This window comes from Lissotriton vulgaris, chromosome 4_1 (genome assembly GCF_964263255.1).
Source record: "Lissotriton vulgaris chromosome 4_1, aLisVul1.2, whole genome shotgun sequence".
Classification (NCBI taxonomy): domain Eukaryota; kingdom Metazoa; phylum Chordata; class Amphibia; order Caudata; family Salamandridae; genus Lissotriton; species Lissotriton vulgaris.
Window position 1 is genome coordinate 156,260,126 of NC_141691.1, and position 15,251 is coordinate 156,275,376.

General features: G+C 44.6%; 1 protein-coding gene across 1 annotated transcript in view; it reads right to left on the reverse strand.

The window, feature by feature from the left end:
• The window catches only part of LOC147718512 (UDP-N-acetylglucosamine transferase subunit ALG13-like), a 466,422-nt gene that overhangs the window by 416,060 nt on the left and 35,111 nt on the right, over positions 1 to 15,251 (reverse strand). The window contains exon 2 of the mRNA XM_086967203.1: positions 6,179 to 6,262. Coding sequence (XP_086823329.1) covers positions 6,179 to 6,262 — 84 coding nt within the window. The remainder of the gene's footprint in view (positions 1 to 6,178; positions 6,263 to 15,251) is intronic.

The window sequence follows — 15,251 nt, forward strand, 5'->3', positions numbered from 1 at the left end:
TTTGCAATTCCATTAGCTCAAACTCTCATTAATGCGACACCTATTTCACTTCAAAGAAGTGGCCGCCATTGTCTGGGGCTGCTTGAAAATGAAAGCATGTTGTGCCTGCAGTTGGAGATGCTCATTAATGAAAATAGTGCTTCCATATTAAATAAGACATACTGTGTTGCAACAGGAGTAAAAGAGCCAGTCGCCATGGGAGGTTACAAATGCAGACAAGGTGGTACCAAGAAGGGACTAACAAGCCAAATAACTCAGAAACCAGCGTTTAGGAAGGACAATGACACAAGCCAATTAAAAATAGGAGCGTAGAGTAGGGGGGCTTCAAAGCCATACTCCACTACAGAATGCCTGTCAGCAGCGCATGCGCTACCCAGGCTCAACCTAACAAGCATTGGCATAGCCAATAGGCCTCGCCTTTGGGACCTTATAAGTGTTTAGTTATCCAGCACAATATCCTTGGTGCAACAATATTAACTGTGGCATGGCTAACCACTTATAAGGTCCCAAAGGCAAGACCTATTGGCTATGCCAATGCCCGTTTCTTCTGTCATGCCAATGAATCTACTTTTTAGGGTACAATAACCTTGATGAGAGAGGAAAGCTTATTCCTGCAGACAGAAAATCAGTCTGAGGAAATGGAACAAATTGATGTTGCTGTCTAGCTGATTACCAAAATATGACAGTGGGAACCCATGACTTGCTGTGTGAATCATCATAAATGCATATGGTTTAACATATTACCTCTGCTCGTTGAACCTTCCTTAGTCCTTTCAAGCATAACTTGCCTCCCGCCTGCTGATTTCACTGTTGAAAAGCCTTGGAGGGGAATTCGGTCTATCCCGTCTTGACCCCCAATTGCAGTTCACAGCTCTCAGCTGCCTCCTCCTCCACTGACTCAGTCACTGACAGGGGACACAGTGATGAAAGCATTAATCTGCTACCACACGTGAGGTTACACATGAGAGCTTGATCAGAAGGACTCCGTCAGTGGCCACAGAGGCGGTCAGGCTCTAGTGGGTGTAACTCAGAGTGCAGACCTGTCAGATGACGTGGACAAGCAAACACTTACTCATGGGTATGCCATCTTCTGACCCAGATCTTACAATGAAGAGATCACTAAGTGGGTCCTCATTAGCCAGCTGGGGAGCACACATGGAGAATTTATGGGTGACACTGCTGGGATCACTGCCTAGGAGGATGCTAGCTAGGATGGTGAAAACAATGGACTGGGTACTGAGTCTTCCCGAAAAAAAATCAAAATAAGGTAAAATCTCTCCGTAGCGACAGTGTATTAGCTAAATAAGAGAAAAGTGGTACAAAGTCCGGTACTTGGTAGCAGAAAAGATATAGCAATCAAGAGAGACGTGCACCTAGGCGCTGGATATGGCTCTCAGGAAAATACGGATTCATCCGGTAACAGGGGTTGCTGGTTAAATCGAGACAAAAAGTCTTGTGGTGAAACCACACTTGGAAAAAAAGAGGCCAGAAACCAGGAAACACATGCTGGAACGGGTGTGGAAACACCGATGACTGCAGTTCTTCCTCATTCCTAATTAGCAAACTCATAATACTGGTCTGATACCACACTGTAAAACTACCTCATCCCATGGTGTCAGCATTTCCAGGGTGAGGTATTACGGCTTAGGCAGCTCCACAACACTTGTAATGGGCGTCTTATGGCACTACATACGCTAGATGAATACTCTCAGCAGAGATTAAAATGGAATTCGCAAATGCAAGGTAAAGTCAGATATTTTACACAGCATTCCTGGGGTGTAAGAGTTTCACAAATACACTTACTTGTAAACCAGGAAAATAAAACCAGCACAGGCGAGCGCCTCAAGCGGCAGGAGGGGGCCTGCGCAATTCCCTTGTGGGAGCGTGCAAGGCGCAAGGATTGAGACCATATGGCGCCACCATATGGTGCTGCGCACTCCCGCATTGCAAGTAATGCAACGTGTGCACTTTTTGGCCCCCAACGCTGTGCCGATGGTTAAAGGTCTCTCCTAAGCAGCACATGCGTGCTGCGTAGGAGACACCTAAAAACGAGGGGCACCTGGGAGGGTTGCCCGCTGTCCCCACTGATATATGCCTTAGTGGCTGAGCCTCTTGCATTCACCCTAAGGGAATACCACAGCCATAGGGAGATTAGATTTCCCAAATATAACCGGATTGTGTCAGCCTACGCGGACGACACGCTTCTGTAAGAGATCCGGCAACTAATTTAACCCCGATCCTAGATGAGGTGGTGAGGTACGGGGAGTTATCTGGACTAAGATTAATTGGGCTAAAGCGACAATTTTAACCAGTTAAGGTGCCCAGCGATCTGGACTACCCTCTCCAGTGCACTTAAGACACAGTCCGTTATTTAGGCATACAGGTCCATAAGGACTTGTCACTGGTTCTTAGTGAAAACTATGTGTCCTTATTGGGGCGCGTATCCCTCATGAAGATAGTATTCTTTTTTTTTTTTAAACATCCTGATGGTGCTCCCTGGACATATGTTTAAGATAATTCGTTCTGTTAGTGAGATTGGCCAGGGCAGGGAAGCAGCCTTGTATCAAATGGGATGTACTCAAACTGCCCTACTTTGGGGAGGGGGAAGGGGAGGGGGGGGGAAGGGGAGTGACACTGGGGTCCCTCGCTTTCCTCTGGATTCACAATGAAACGGGCCCCTACACCTGCAAGGTGGCAGCGTCGCCTGCTCCTCTTCCGCTATAACGGTTTCAGACTCTCTCTAGGTGGACTAGTATTCGACTGTCAACTCTATAGTGCATGGCTGGCAGAATCTACTGACTGGTGTCATCGGTTGCTGGTCTGCGTGGAAAGGGGGGTGGTGCAGGCCCTTGTGACGCTGGACATCACCAAGATTGGTGACCTATTCTCTGATGGCAAAGCCGATAGATGGGCTGAGATTGAGAGGCACAAATATGTGCCATTAGCTCGGTTTCACTTTCACAGGGGGAGACATGCACTTCGTGAACTACTGGGTAAGGATATGTCAGAGCCACCCGAGTTAGTGGCTCTCTCTCACCTTTTGCGTTCCGCCTCCCCCAGAAAGATTGTCTCTATCGTCTATGATATAACACAGGACTATAGAAGAAACTAATTCACTAAAGTTAGATTAAAATGGCAGACTGATTTGGGGGTTGCTCTTGATGACACTACTTGGCAGGTACAGTTGAAAGGTTACACAGCAGTCTCCCTAAACGGTAGGCATCACCTTATCCACATTACATTTCACAACTGAGTTGATTATACACCAGAGAGGCTGTTTAGATATGGTCTTAGAGTTGCGGTGTTGGTTTGACCAGGTTCTTACATATTGTCTGGTCATGCCCAGTGATTGCTAAGTATTGGGAACAGATCTTTCAAACACCGATCGTAATCACGGGTCTTTCGCTGCCAATGGATCCGATGCTGGCATTACTGGGTTACAATGGGAAATTGGAGAAGGAGATTCAACGATTAATAAACATGGGGTTGTTGCTTGCCAAGCGCAGGATTGCGTTGGGCGCGTGGACTGGTGCAGTCTGTAACTGACTGACCCAAAGATATGGTGTATTGTATCACACAATAGGACTTATATAAGGACCTATTGCTTCCCTAGAGGCGCCCTAAGAGTTTTGGGTGTCTTTACCAGCAGTACCTAGCTGGGAAAGAAACAGGAGATGCTGAAGGTGAAGGCTTTGTTTAACTGTGATAGACTGGGGAGAGGATTGCAAGGCATCATGGGTTATCTCCTACCTGATATGTCGTTGTAATGCTATTATGGGTTAATTTAAGCGGGGGTGGAGTGAGAATTGTGGGCCACTGGCAGGTACGTCTTGTGGCCCCTGGAAGAGTTGCTATTTTCTTGCGTCATAGGACGTGTGATTGCTTTGTAACAACTCATGATAGTTTACACTGTGCGATGTTAAGGAGTCAGTAATTATTTTAATATTGCTTTTCAATAAAAATCATTTTTAAAAATTTGCAATTTAACAACGGATTAAAAGTAAGAAATGTAATAAAAATTAGTAAATAATATACAGTATCAGGCAGTTAAGATTATAACTTGTGGGGCAACTAAGTTCACCTAAAATGTATGGGTTTTCCATAACCTTCCTAACATTCTACAGATTTGTTTGAAGGGCAAAAAGTTAGTCATAGCCTCATCAGAGCAATAGTCACAGTTTGTAAATATGGGGTGTAAATACTTTGTACAACGCTATGTCAACGTATGGTTAAGGTATGAGATAAATGCAAGCATTTCCACAGAGGACGTACCGGCCAAGGGAACACTAACAGAGGCAAATATGTAGAAATGCTTGACATACAATTCTTGCTGTATTTTCAATGACGGCCTTTTTTAAAAAAAGTTTTTAGATTGAGAAAAACAATTATAATGTGATACAGCTCTATGGTGCTTCTTTTATAAATGTATTTTAATGTATATTTTTAATGTATGATTAAACTGTATGTGCTTTTAAGGTTAGAGATTTCTCTAACCGAATAAAGTATTATTGAATTGAATTGCTGGACATATGCTCAAGTGTTGAATATTTTTTATACCAAGGTCTCCTATTAGTTCACTTTCTGCCAAATTCCCTACCACCAGTGTACTGGCGAGTCCTTCAGGAGACACCAGAGATGATGCACCTAAAGAGGGAAGGGCGTGGATCGTAGAAGTGAAAAGAGGCATGGTGAATGCAGGGTCAAATACTGCTGTGGTGAGACCGAGGTTGTCTAGAAACAAAAAAACCGTTGTCAGAGGCAGACAGAATGGCTGAATATTCTTGATGCTAGCCAACAACTTTTTTTTAATGCAATTAGATGAGAGTCCAGCTTGTGGGCCTGCAAGCTTTCTGGTAGAGGACTGCAGGAGAGGGCACCTTTCTGAAAGTACTTTGAGTGGAGAAACCTGTTTCACTAAAACTGGTCTCAAAGATCCACAGGCTGGAAGGGTAGCCACTAGGTTAAATTGTGCCAAACTGGCCAGATACCTTTAAAAAAATCCTAAATGAGTTCCAATTCAAGACATGGAGGTAATATATCAGGGAGGCACTGAAGGCTGGAAATCGAATCCGGTCAGATGGCCACAATAGAGGACCACGCTGTAATCCATTAAGCCAGCAACATGGTCCGATTTACACCCATGGCTGCAGAGAACATCTCAAATAAATGCTTGGAACATAGCTTGCTCTGAAGAAGTCAATTAAAATGCTTGCATATGTGCTGGAGTTCCTGAACCCTTAGCACCAGCCAAACACAGTTGTGTACATATGTCTGTAAGGGTGGAGCACCCCGATAAGTGCACATGCACAAATATCCTAGCCATATTGAGAGGTAAGTCAGTCACTGGACCGAGGCAAGCTAAACCTCTCCAGTACGTGTCAAAACCAATAAGTAGTCCATCAAGAACATTGAAAGGATGATCATGGTCATCATCGGAGCATTGTCATCATCTTTGTGGATTGGCCACACAAAGGAGGTCTGATGGTGTGTCTGCAGAGTCAAAGTTTAAGGTTAGACTATGCTTCTTCGAGCGATTTCTTCTTTTGCTTGTTGTTCTTTCGTTCAGATAGGATACAGGGTGAAAGTTATTTTTTTATCTGTGTCATTATGAGTGGACAAAATACATCTACCTATTTGGGGTGTGAGTTGTGCTTGTTCAAGCACTAATTTATTAGCCGGTGGCCATCATTTTGATCCAAAGTGGTGTCATTTTGTGACATTTTCCTGTGTTTTGTGGGCATTATTGGGTATGGTACAGTTTGTGTTGAGTGATATAGTCAATTTTAGAGCAGCAGTTACTCAGATGTGCTGCTGTGAGATTATGTGAAATTGTCCTTTGTTTAGTAAATAATAGCTGTGTCGTATCTGGTCTCCTGTGTACTGTTATAATGCAGTGTTCAATGGTGTGCAAATCCATAAACAGAATAAAATAGGAATGGCTACACATGAGATGCAAAAATCATAATATCAATGTTGATAAAAACAAAAGTAGTGGAAGCAGACTGATTTGTCTACACAACTAGGCATTCTAAAGACATCTCTGTAAAGGTGTTTGTTTTTGACTTGCAGTTGGACAAATTAAGAAAGAAATGGGTCTGGTCACATCAGTAATAAATTTAAGATATATTTTACATCTTTCAAATCACAGAATAGAAGTAAGAACTTTACTGACGCTTACCACCTCAAACTTCTCTTGATTTTTCCTCATATAAGACACACAAGCCTTTCTTACTTCCATATGGTGAATCTGACAGTAAAACAACTGCAAAACAAAAAGGTAATAGGTGTGATCTGACACATAGGAAATTAGTAAATCACTGTGCATCATATTTTCAAGTACTTCATAACAGACAGACACACAATAAGACCTCTCTCTCGGCATCCTTACGTCACTAGTGTAACATTTTAAGTTCCACCACTGTGAAATTGAAAATATTCAAGGATACCATAAGTTACTTGTTCAACTCTAGTAGCATAGGTTGACATCAGCCAAAGATCCACATTCTTTGTGAGCTCTGACATTCAGCAGATGCAAGTGAATATTTCTGGTAAACAACCCCATAGGCAGTAACTTGTACTTGGCAGCCGCTTCTGTACCCAGCTACCCCTGGGCTGAACTGGAGCTACAGATTTGTGAACCTTCTAATTGAGTGCCCAACTGCATTGCATGCCCATATACTCATTCAATTGTTAAAGCGTTACTTTAACCATGTGAGATTAGGCAAAACAACTGAATCTATAGAACAAAATCAAACCACAGCTACAAGTATGCAATGTTTGATCTTCAATATGAATGATTAAATGAGTTGCAAAGACATTTAAAACCAATAAACAAGTTGGAACTCCCTGTGATGTAATCCAAGTAGGTTTATTCAGGAAAGTACACAAGTAGTGTAAATCTTCATCAGCAAGTGTACAAGTGCTGTATGTCAGCCCCACCAGGAGCAGCCTGCTAGCTGCTCAGACCCATCCACCAACTGTCATCACACATCCAGTCACCCAAGCATTCCACTCAAGGTCCATTCACCAACATTCCATACAGAGTACACACACAGGCTGAGCAGCTGGGAACAGGCTAACATAGGGAATGAAACGTAATGCAAGCATACTACAATAAGTGCCCAGAAATCCTCAAGTTTCTGGGAGACACTACAAATGTGAAATAGAATTCTCCGTCTGAATTTTCTCTACAATAACAGCTCTATGTTGGCAGAGATCCAGCTGTTGGATTCTACTTCACATTTAGAGTTTTGTCTACAAATTGGAGGATTCCCTCCAAAAGTCTACATGAGGCTGTCGGTGTACCCAAACAGACTTCATAACGGCATAAGGCACACTTGGGCATCTTCTCCTGCTTGTTCAAGGTACTTGTTGAACCCACTTATCAGTAAGCTATGCTGCTTTATCTTCCCTCCCTCCAAACTTCATTTTTGCAGTCATGTGACCAAAGCAATTCCAGTATTTCAGCAATATGCATACAACAGCCACACTGTTTTAAACAACAATCTTACTTTTGTAGAAGCATTAAATTACTAGGCCTTTCAAAGAACAAGAGACTTTTTATTTCCAATGAGGAGTACCCTGTCTGGATTCAGCAGTAGCTCTTCATTTTGGTCGATATACTGTCTAAAACCAAACTAATAAATTGGAAAACCAGTGCAGTAATTAAATACAAATGGGCTGCCCTGGCTAAAGTTCCTTTTGGTATGGGCTGACCCAGCAAATCAAGCTCTACTCCTCCTCCCCAAGCTAACCGCCAGAAGGGACTGGGAAAACTCCAAATGTCAAAGTCCCACCTATTAAGAACCTCCAAATGGGCAAAATGTGGTAGGGGATTGGGCTACATACCGTGGCATGGGAAGCAACATTAAGCTGCTGTTCCCTTTTAATGACACCCAGTGTTGGTCAAGGCCTACTTCAGAGCCTAACATCACATGCATTTTCACTCCTTAGTAGCATTTTTGAAAGACAAGGAGTGCTGAGCACATATGTAAAACAATTCTCTTCTGCTTGAATATTTTTCCTGGATTCCAATTGCCAATTCTCTACAGACCATCTTTAGCTCTCACACATTGATGGAGGGGGTATGGTGGACAGTAAAGCGACTCAAGAAACTTTCGTATTTGTTTCCTTCCTTCTCCTTGATGCAGTGCATTCTCTCCAGTGTCTTTAGTTTCATCTCCTCTCATCTCAGGAGTGGTCAGATTCCAAAGAGATTGTCTGATTTAGTTTGGAAGTTGAAAAGGAGGCTTCAGAGCAATGGTCTTCCCCGTCACCTAGCGGAAGCTATTAAAGTATTCTGCGAAATATCCAGCCTAAAATCTCACACTTGCCATGTGATTCTTTTCCAAAGATCGCTTTATTGCCACTAAGACGTTAAACTGAGGGTTCCTTTCAGTCCTTCACTCATTCAATGGGATGGGTTTGGTCTAAAAAAAAACAATTATGTCTACATTACAAACCCAATGGCCGCCAAATAAACTTGATCTAAGGGATCTTAAAGATTGGGCTGCATGCCTGATTGAAAAAAACGTTTTTCCTGGTCTAAGTCAGATCTCCATCCTTTGTATCTACCTTGGAACTTGCCAATAAAAATCAACAGGCTCTTCACTAGCGGCCTGTAAAATCTATCTTTAGCTTCTTTGAAGTTGGGGGCACTAGAGTGCTCACAGCAAGATGGCTGCACTTCAGTGCAGCTCTGCTGGCCGGAGTCTGTAATCTGTCAGAAATCCGCAATATGGGTAATAATCCGGGGCACTAGGTCACAGAACCTAGAAGAGCAGCAGAGGAGGAGTAAGTGCAGGAAAAAATGTGGCGCTAAAAGCGAGAAACGAAGGAGAATTGCAGGGCTGCATGGCGCTAAGCAACAACTCACAATGAAGTAAGTTGGTGGTCGGGTACGGCATCAGCGGAGTCCGACATGGCGCTTACCGCAAGCTTGATGGACTGGCTTCAACCCCTTGAACACAAACACTGCACTGTTCTGAGCATCTGCTCTGCGTGGGGTCTCCTATACTGCATGGTCGGCTTTTGCTATCGAGCGCCTTGCGTGGAACAGACCCCCGGTTACGGTAATTACTTGCCTGCACCAATCACCAATCGCCGCCACTCGCCCCTCACTCCAATTTATCAACCAATGACCCTTGTTTTTTGTCCACAGGCTACAACTCTTAAACTGGAGTCCCACATCGAGCCCACGCTAAATGCTAGGCTCCATCGGTAATGTTGTTTTACCTTCACTGCACTTAAGTCGCCACCCTGATTCCACTGTTGCAATTTTAACTTTGGATTAGAATACCTCCCTTCTAGGTCACAACCAATTCGACCTTTTTTGGCCGGTATTAATCCTCCTTTCGATTCCTCTGAATCGCTACCCGGTAACTATGGTTTTTTAATTTTTTCCTGTGTCTTATTTATCTGCTACACGCCAAATAATGACCAACACAATTCCATACAGGCATCAACTGTAATCGGAACTGATTGGCCTTGGAAGTGTTTTCATCCACGACCGGCCCATCCAGCCCTGCTCGTGGTAATTACCTAATTCTTACCGGGCTCCCAATTTCACTCCCATGACCCTATGCTTCACTCACCACGATAATTCTTCACCCAAACACTATATTCCCCGCCACTAAGCACCACTGCCACATAAATGAACGCGGTATGCCTTTTTTGACTCGGTCTTCTGCACCCCAAACACGAGCACATTGAGATCCGTGCCCTTTGGGAACACACAACTGCATGTGCACATATTGCATTTTGCATGACAAGAACGGTTGTTGACGAGCACTTTAGTCTTTTAGCACTCACTCTGTAAAGATTTGGTACAGAAATTTTTCTTTTCTTTCTCTTCCTGTTTATACCCTACACAAATCAGGCAAAGTCAAATTTTAGTCCTGAAGATGATCCCACTATATTATTGGAGATAGGGATCGAAACGTTCGTCGACTGTTTTGCAGTACTGCTCGTTGTATGATTTTTAATTTTCTCGGCAGTTACTGTGGGTTTGTGCTTATTCAAGAACTTCTTGCGTTGTATTATAAGCCACCCTGTTCTCCCTGTTTGCCTGTGAATTCTTTGTCTTTCTTTTTTTGTATTGTCTCCCCCTGACTTGGTACAGGCTTGTGCCCAGTTATTAATGTGCGAATTGTTTCGCTTTATTCTGTTTATCTTTACCATTTCCAAAATAAATACTTCTAGGTCCGGCTGGACACTGAAGAAAAAAACACAGTCTTTATTTTTAGCCTGTGAAAATTAATCCTCTAGATATCACAAAAATCCGAGGACCTTTGTAATATAAAAATAAATGGTCGGATAACTGCGGCATTGATGCGGAGGGCAAGCTTGGCGATCGGAGGAGTAGCTGCTGACATAAGGCCTACAGCGAGGAGTGAGGGAGGAGCTACTGTGTAGCGGCCCCCCTGTTCGAGGTGCCAGCTGAAGATGTGGTGACACTCTGAGGAAGGGTGGTGAAGATGGTGTTGCTGCTCCTCCTTTCCCCCAACCCCAGCGCAAGTGGCGATTGATCAGTCGGGCTGATGAACGCTCCCGCCCAGGATTGCAACATGCCTGGGGAAGATACGAAAGGACCTGGTGGGGCGCTGCGATAGCTGGAGGGGCCTTCATTCCGTGATCAAGACACTGTTCTACTCCTGGCACAGGAAAAACTGAATATTATCTATCAGTAGAATGAGGTGGCTTCTTTTACTAGATTTCAATGTTGCAGTCCAGGCGGCTCCCAGAGAGTTTACAACAGTCAAGAAGAAACTTCCCTATGCGATGTTACATCCTGCAAGACTTCGGATCACACATGAGGGAAAACAAAAGTACTTTACTACGCCAGGAGCGGCTACAGAATTTCTTAAGCATATGCAGAAAAACCGGTCCAACTCACCACGCTCAACATCTCCCATGCATTCGGAATAACTATTGTACTTGCAAGTCAGTAATACGGGGTCCGGATCAGCACCTTTCAAAGACTGTTGGAACCTAATGGCATTGGCTCCTGCTTGGAGTGTCGATGCCCTGCTCCCGCACCTGGAAATGATCGACCGACTGCCTACCCCACTGGCTTTAACTGAACTTGTAGTAAATTAGTTGAACTCCAAATTGTGTGGTGTGTCGAAGGTAATACAGTTAACATGGTGTATGAGAATGGCAATGTACCACATGTGAGCCTTAGCAGCTGTAATAAAAGTAGGATATGCGGGGGCACTGCTGGAAGGAGGCATATAGAGTTATAGACAAAAAGTTTGTTTTTGTGATTGATAGGTTTCACCAAGCAGGAGAATATGCAATAGGAGCTAGGACAACGCAACAAATACTCCTTAGTAAATAGGCAGCACACGCTACACAACATGTCGAAACGGGTCTACTATAAATACTTTCCGGCCACCCCTGTGGGCAGGTGGAACTCAAGGTCTCTTGCTGCCCCGACGAGGGTATACCCCCACGGTTATTGTACTAGCTTTTTATGAAAATGAGAAATCTCTGTAACAATTGGGTTATTCTACAGTTACTCGATGTTCTGGCATGATTGGGATGCTAGTGTGGGAGGAGGATTGTGGGTTTTATTTATGCAAAGTACATCACAGCCATACAAGTAGGTCTGTCACACACCTAGGGGTGCTTGAACATCAAGGGAAGAAGCGAGCGCATGATCAGTTAATGAAAGATAAATGCTGGAATGGGTTAGACTAATGACTTGGAATGTCAGTGGGCTGAATAACCCCAAAAAATTAGACCGGTATTGGCCTACTTAGAAGGTTATAAGGGCATCATGTCCAACTGGAACAACTGCAGGAGACCCATCTCACAAGAGATGGGGAAATGTGGTTGGGGTCAAAATGGGCGGCGATAAGGGCGGCATCCTCATCCTCTTCTCACTCCAGGGGGGTGGTGGTGGGGGGGGGGGGTTAAAAGGGCACACCCTTTACGCTTACTCATGTGGAGTTGGAAGATACAGGCCACTTTACACTAATACAGGGAATCTCTGCCGAACGCTAATTACGGTTCCTGAATACGGGCCGAATGTGGACGACCCTAATTTTTATCCGCGATTAGAGTGTAAACTCTATGCCTTGCAACCCGAAATAATATTGTGAGGTGGGGACCTAAACACCTACTTCTATCCCAGCACAGATCGTAACACGGTGACTGAGTGGCAGTGAAAAATGGCAGCACGAGTGATACACGAAATTATGAACACACAAGCTGGTCGATATTCCTCAGTAGATAAAATGTAGTCCAGATTGGACTACTGGTTAATTTCTGGGGAGGCCAGTGTCTGGGTGAGAGGGGTCGCCTACCTCTCACAAACCCCATCTGATCACTCGCCAGCGATGCTAGACTTGGTAGTCCCCACACATTCTCCACAATCCTTACAGTGGAGGTTGCATGCAACTTTGCTTCTGGATCCAGTTTTCAGAGAGTAGGTGCAGGAGGCGATTACTCAATATTTTACGGAAAATGAAGAATCCGTAGAGGGGGAAGGCACATTCTAGAAAGCTTTTAAAGCAACAATACAGGGGACAGCATAGGATTGCGGGCTGGTGAACTAAAAAGATTTATGTTCCAGGATGCACACAATAGAGAAGACATTAGGAGGGTTGCAAAGACAATATAAGGTAAACCAAAGCATGGAAACCTTGGCAGAAATTAGGGATCGGATTACCGAATGTAATGAGATGGCAGACCAAGAGATAAAACATGTCCAGGTGCTGGGTGGCTAGAGCTTACGGAGAGTGCGGGAGACTTGGCTTAAGTCTGGCCTCCAAGATCATAGTGCAGCATGCACAAGAGTAAATTACGGAGCTAGAATGACAAGATAGGACAAAATGCTATAGTATGCCTGAAATATTACCCCAGTTTGTAGACCACTATATGGACCACGCAAGGCTGCTACTGGGGATGAGAGAAACACCTAGCGCTCGCTTGAGTGTCCCGGGGGCAATGTGAATGTTTAGTGCAACCAATCACGGTTGAGTGAAGGAGGCAATCCAAACGTGACCTGGTGGTAAGGTATCAGTTAAGGATGGGTTACCTAGTGAATTTTACAAAATCGTATTCAGAGTTGCTGGCACTGCATGAACATAAAATGTATGTAGAAGCGTACGAGAAAAAGCCGCTTCTCCCCAACTCTATTTATTTATTTATTTACGAATTTTGTAAAGCGCGCGGCTACCCCCAATGGGGGTGTCCCGGCGCTAGATCTGTCAGCAGGAAAGGAAAAGCAATCTAGATAGATGAGAATAACCAGGTTTTCAGACGACTGCGAAACAGAGCTTCGGATGGGGCAAATCTGAGATCGATCGGTAGGCAGTTCCAATGTTTGGCAGCCAGAACAGCAAAGGCTCGACCACCAGTTCTTGTGCGACGGAATCTTGGCACCTGCATGAGACGAAGGTTGTTAGATCGAAGGTCTCTGATTGAGTGGGACAATCTCAATCTCTTTTTTAAATAATCTGGGCCAGTTCCGTTCAGGGCTCGATAAGCAAGAGTGAGCGTTTTGAATTTAATGCGGTTGGCTATGGGAAGCCAATGGAGTTCTTTGCGAAACACTGATATGGGGTGTCTGTATGGAATATTGCCAATCAGTCTTGCAGCAGCATTTTGAATTACTTGTAGGCGTTCAATTTGATATAGAGGGGCCCCAGCATATAAACTGTTGGCATAATCCAGATGGGAAGTGATTAATGCCTGAGTTACTGTTCTGCGTGCCTCCTTAGGCAAAAATGGAAAGATCTTTCTCATCATTTTTAGTTTACCATGGCAGGCCGCAGTCACCTTATTAATTTGAGGGCCGCAGGAGAGGGTATCATCAAATATAAACCCCAGATTGCGGGCAGAGTGAACCGGGGTAGGGGGGGGATTGAGTACCGTAGGCCACCATAGTGAGGGTGGAATAATCATTTTCTGATTAAAAAACAAGACCTCAGTCTTGTCTGTGTTAAGTCGAAGGTGGTTCGAGGACATCCAAGAGCAGATTTCGCCAAGACAATGGCGGAAACTGGAAAGGCTGGAGTCAGAGTGGTCTCTAAAAGAAAATATCAGCTGTGTATCATCAGCGTAAGAGACCACTCTGACTCCGCATGCCTCCACCACCTTCGCCAACGGGGCCAGATAGACATTAAAAAACAGAGGACTCAATGCTGAGCCCTGTGGTACTCCCCGTACAAGAGGTTTGCATCCTGATTTAAACGGTCTAAGCAGAACCCTCTGAAATCGTCCTTGGAGAAAGGACCTGATCCATGCCAGGGCGGTGCCGCCCAGTCCTATATGCTCCAGTCGGTCAAGGAGAATTTTGTGGGACACCGTATCGAAAGCGGCGGATAGGTCGAGGAGGACCAACATGGCCTCCTCGCCCTTATCCACACACTCTCGCACAGTCTCCGATACCTCTAGCAAGGCGGTCTCCGTACTGAATCCCGCACGGAAACCGGACTGGGAGTCATGAAGAAGGGAGTTAGTCTCTAAGTAATCTGCCAGTTGTAATTGGACGGCCTTCTCCAAAACTTTCGCGGGCTTCGGAAGAAGAGAAATGGGCCGATAATTACTGAATTGTGTGGGGTCAGCATCAGATTTCTTTAGGATAGGCACCAGCAGTGCTTCCTTCCAGGCAGAGGGGAATTGGCCTCGTTGTAAGGAGGCGTTCCAAATGGAAGTGAGTGGCTCTAACAATAAGGTCGAGAGTTCGCTCATGATTTTAGGGGGAGCCGGGTCTAAAGGGGAGCCCGATTTGCACTGTAAAAATAGTTTAAGTGCAAAGTTAGGGGTGAGATCTACAGGGGCACTTATGATAATCTTACTGAAACTAGGCACAAATCCAGCAAGAGGCGAGTTGTATCAACCGCTGTCACTTCTGAATATAGATACGAAAATCATTGCAAAAATCATTGTGTCGAAAGTATGACCACTGTTGCCTGTACTGGTGCTTCTGGATCAATCTGGATTTTTCCCAAAACGTTCTACCACATAACTTGAGAACGCTCTTTGCTGTGCTGCATCAACTCAACCCAAGTGTTAGGGCTGTGGAGGGGGTACTAGATGCAGCAAAGGCATTTGATACTATACAGTGGATGTTTATGTTTGACGTGCTGCATCAGATGGGGATGCAGCAGCCATTTCCTCATTGGATAAGATAACTGTATACAGCACAGTAGCTAGAGTGCGGGTCAATAAGAGTCACTTCTTACTCATCCAGATATGCAAAGGAACGTGAGAGGGCTATCCAGTATCCCCATTGCTTCTCA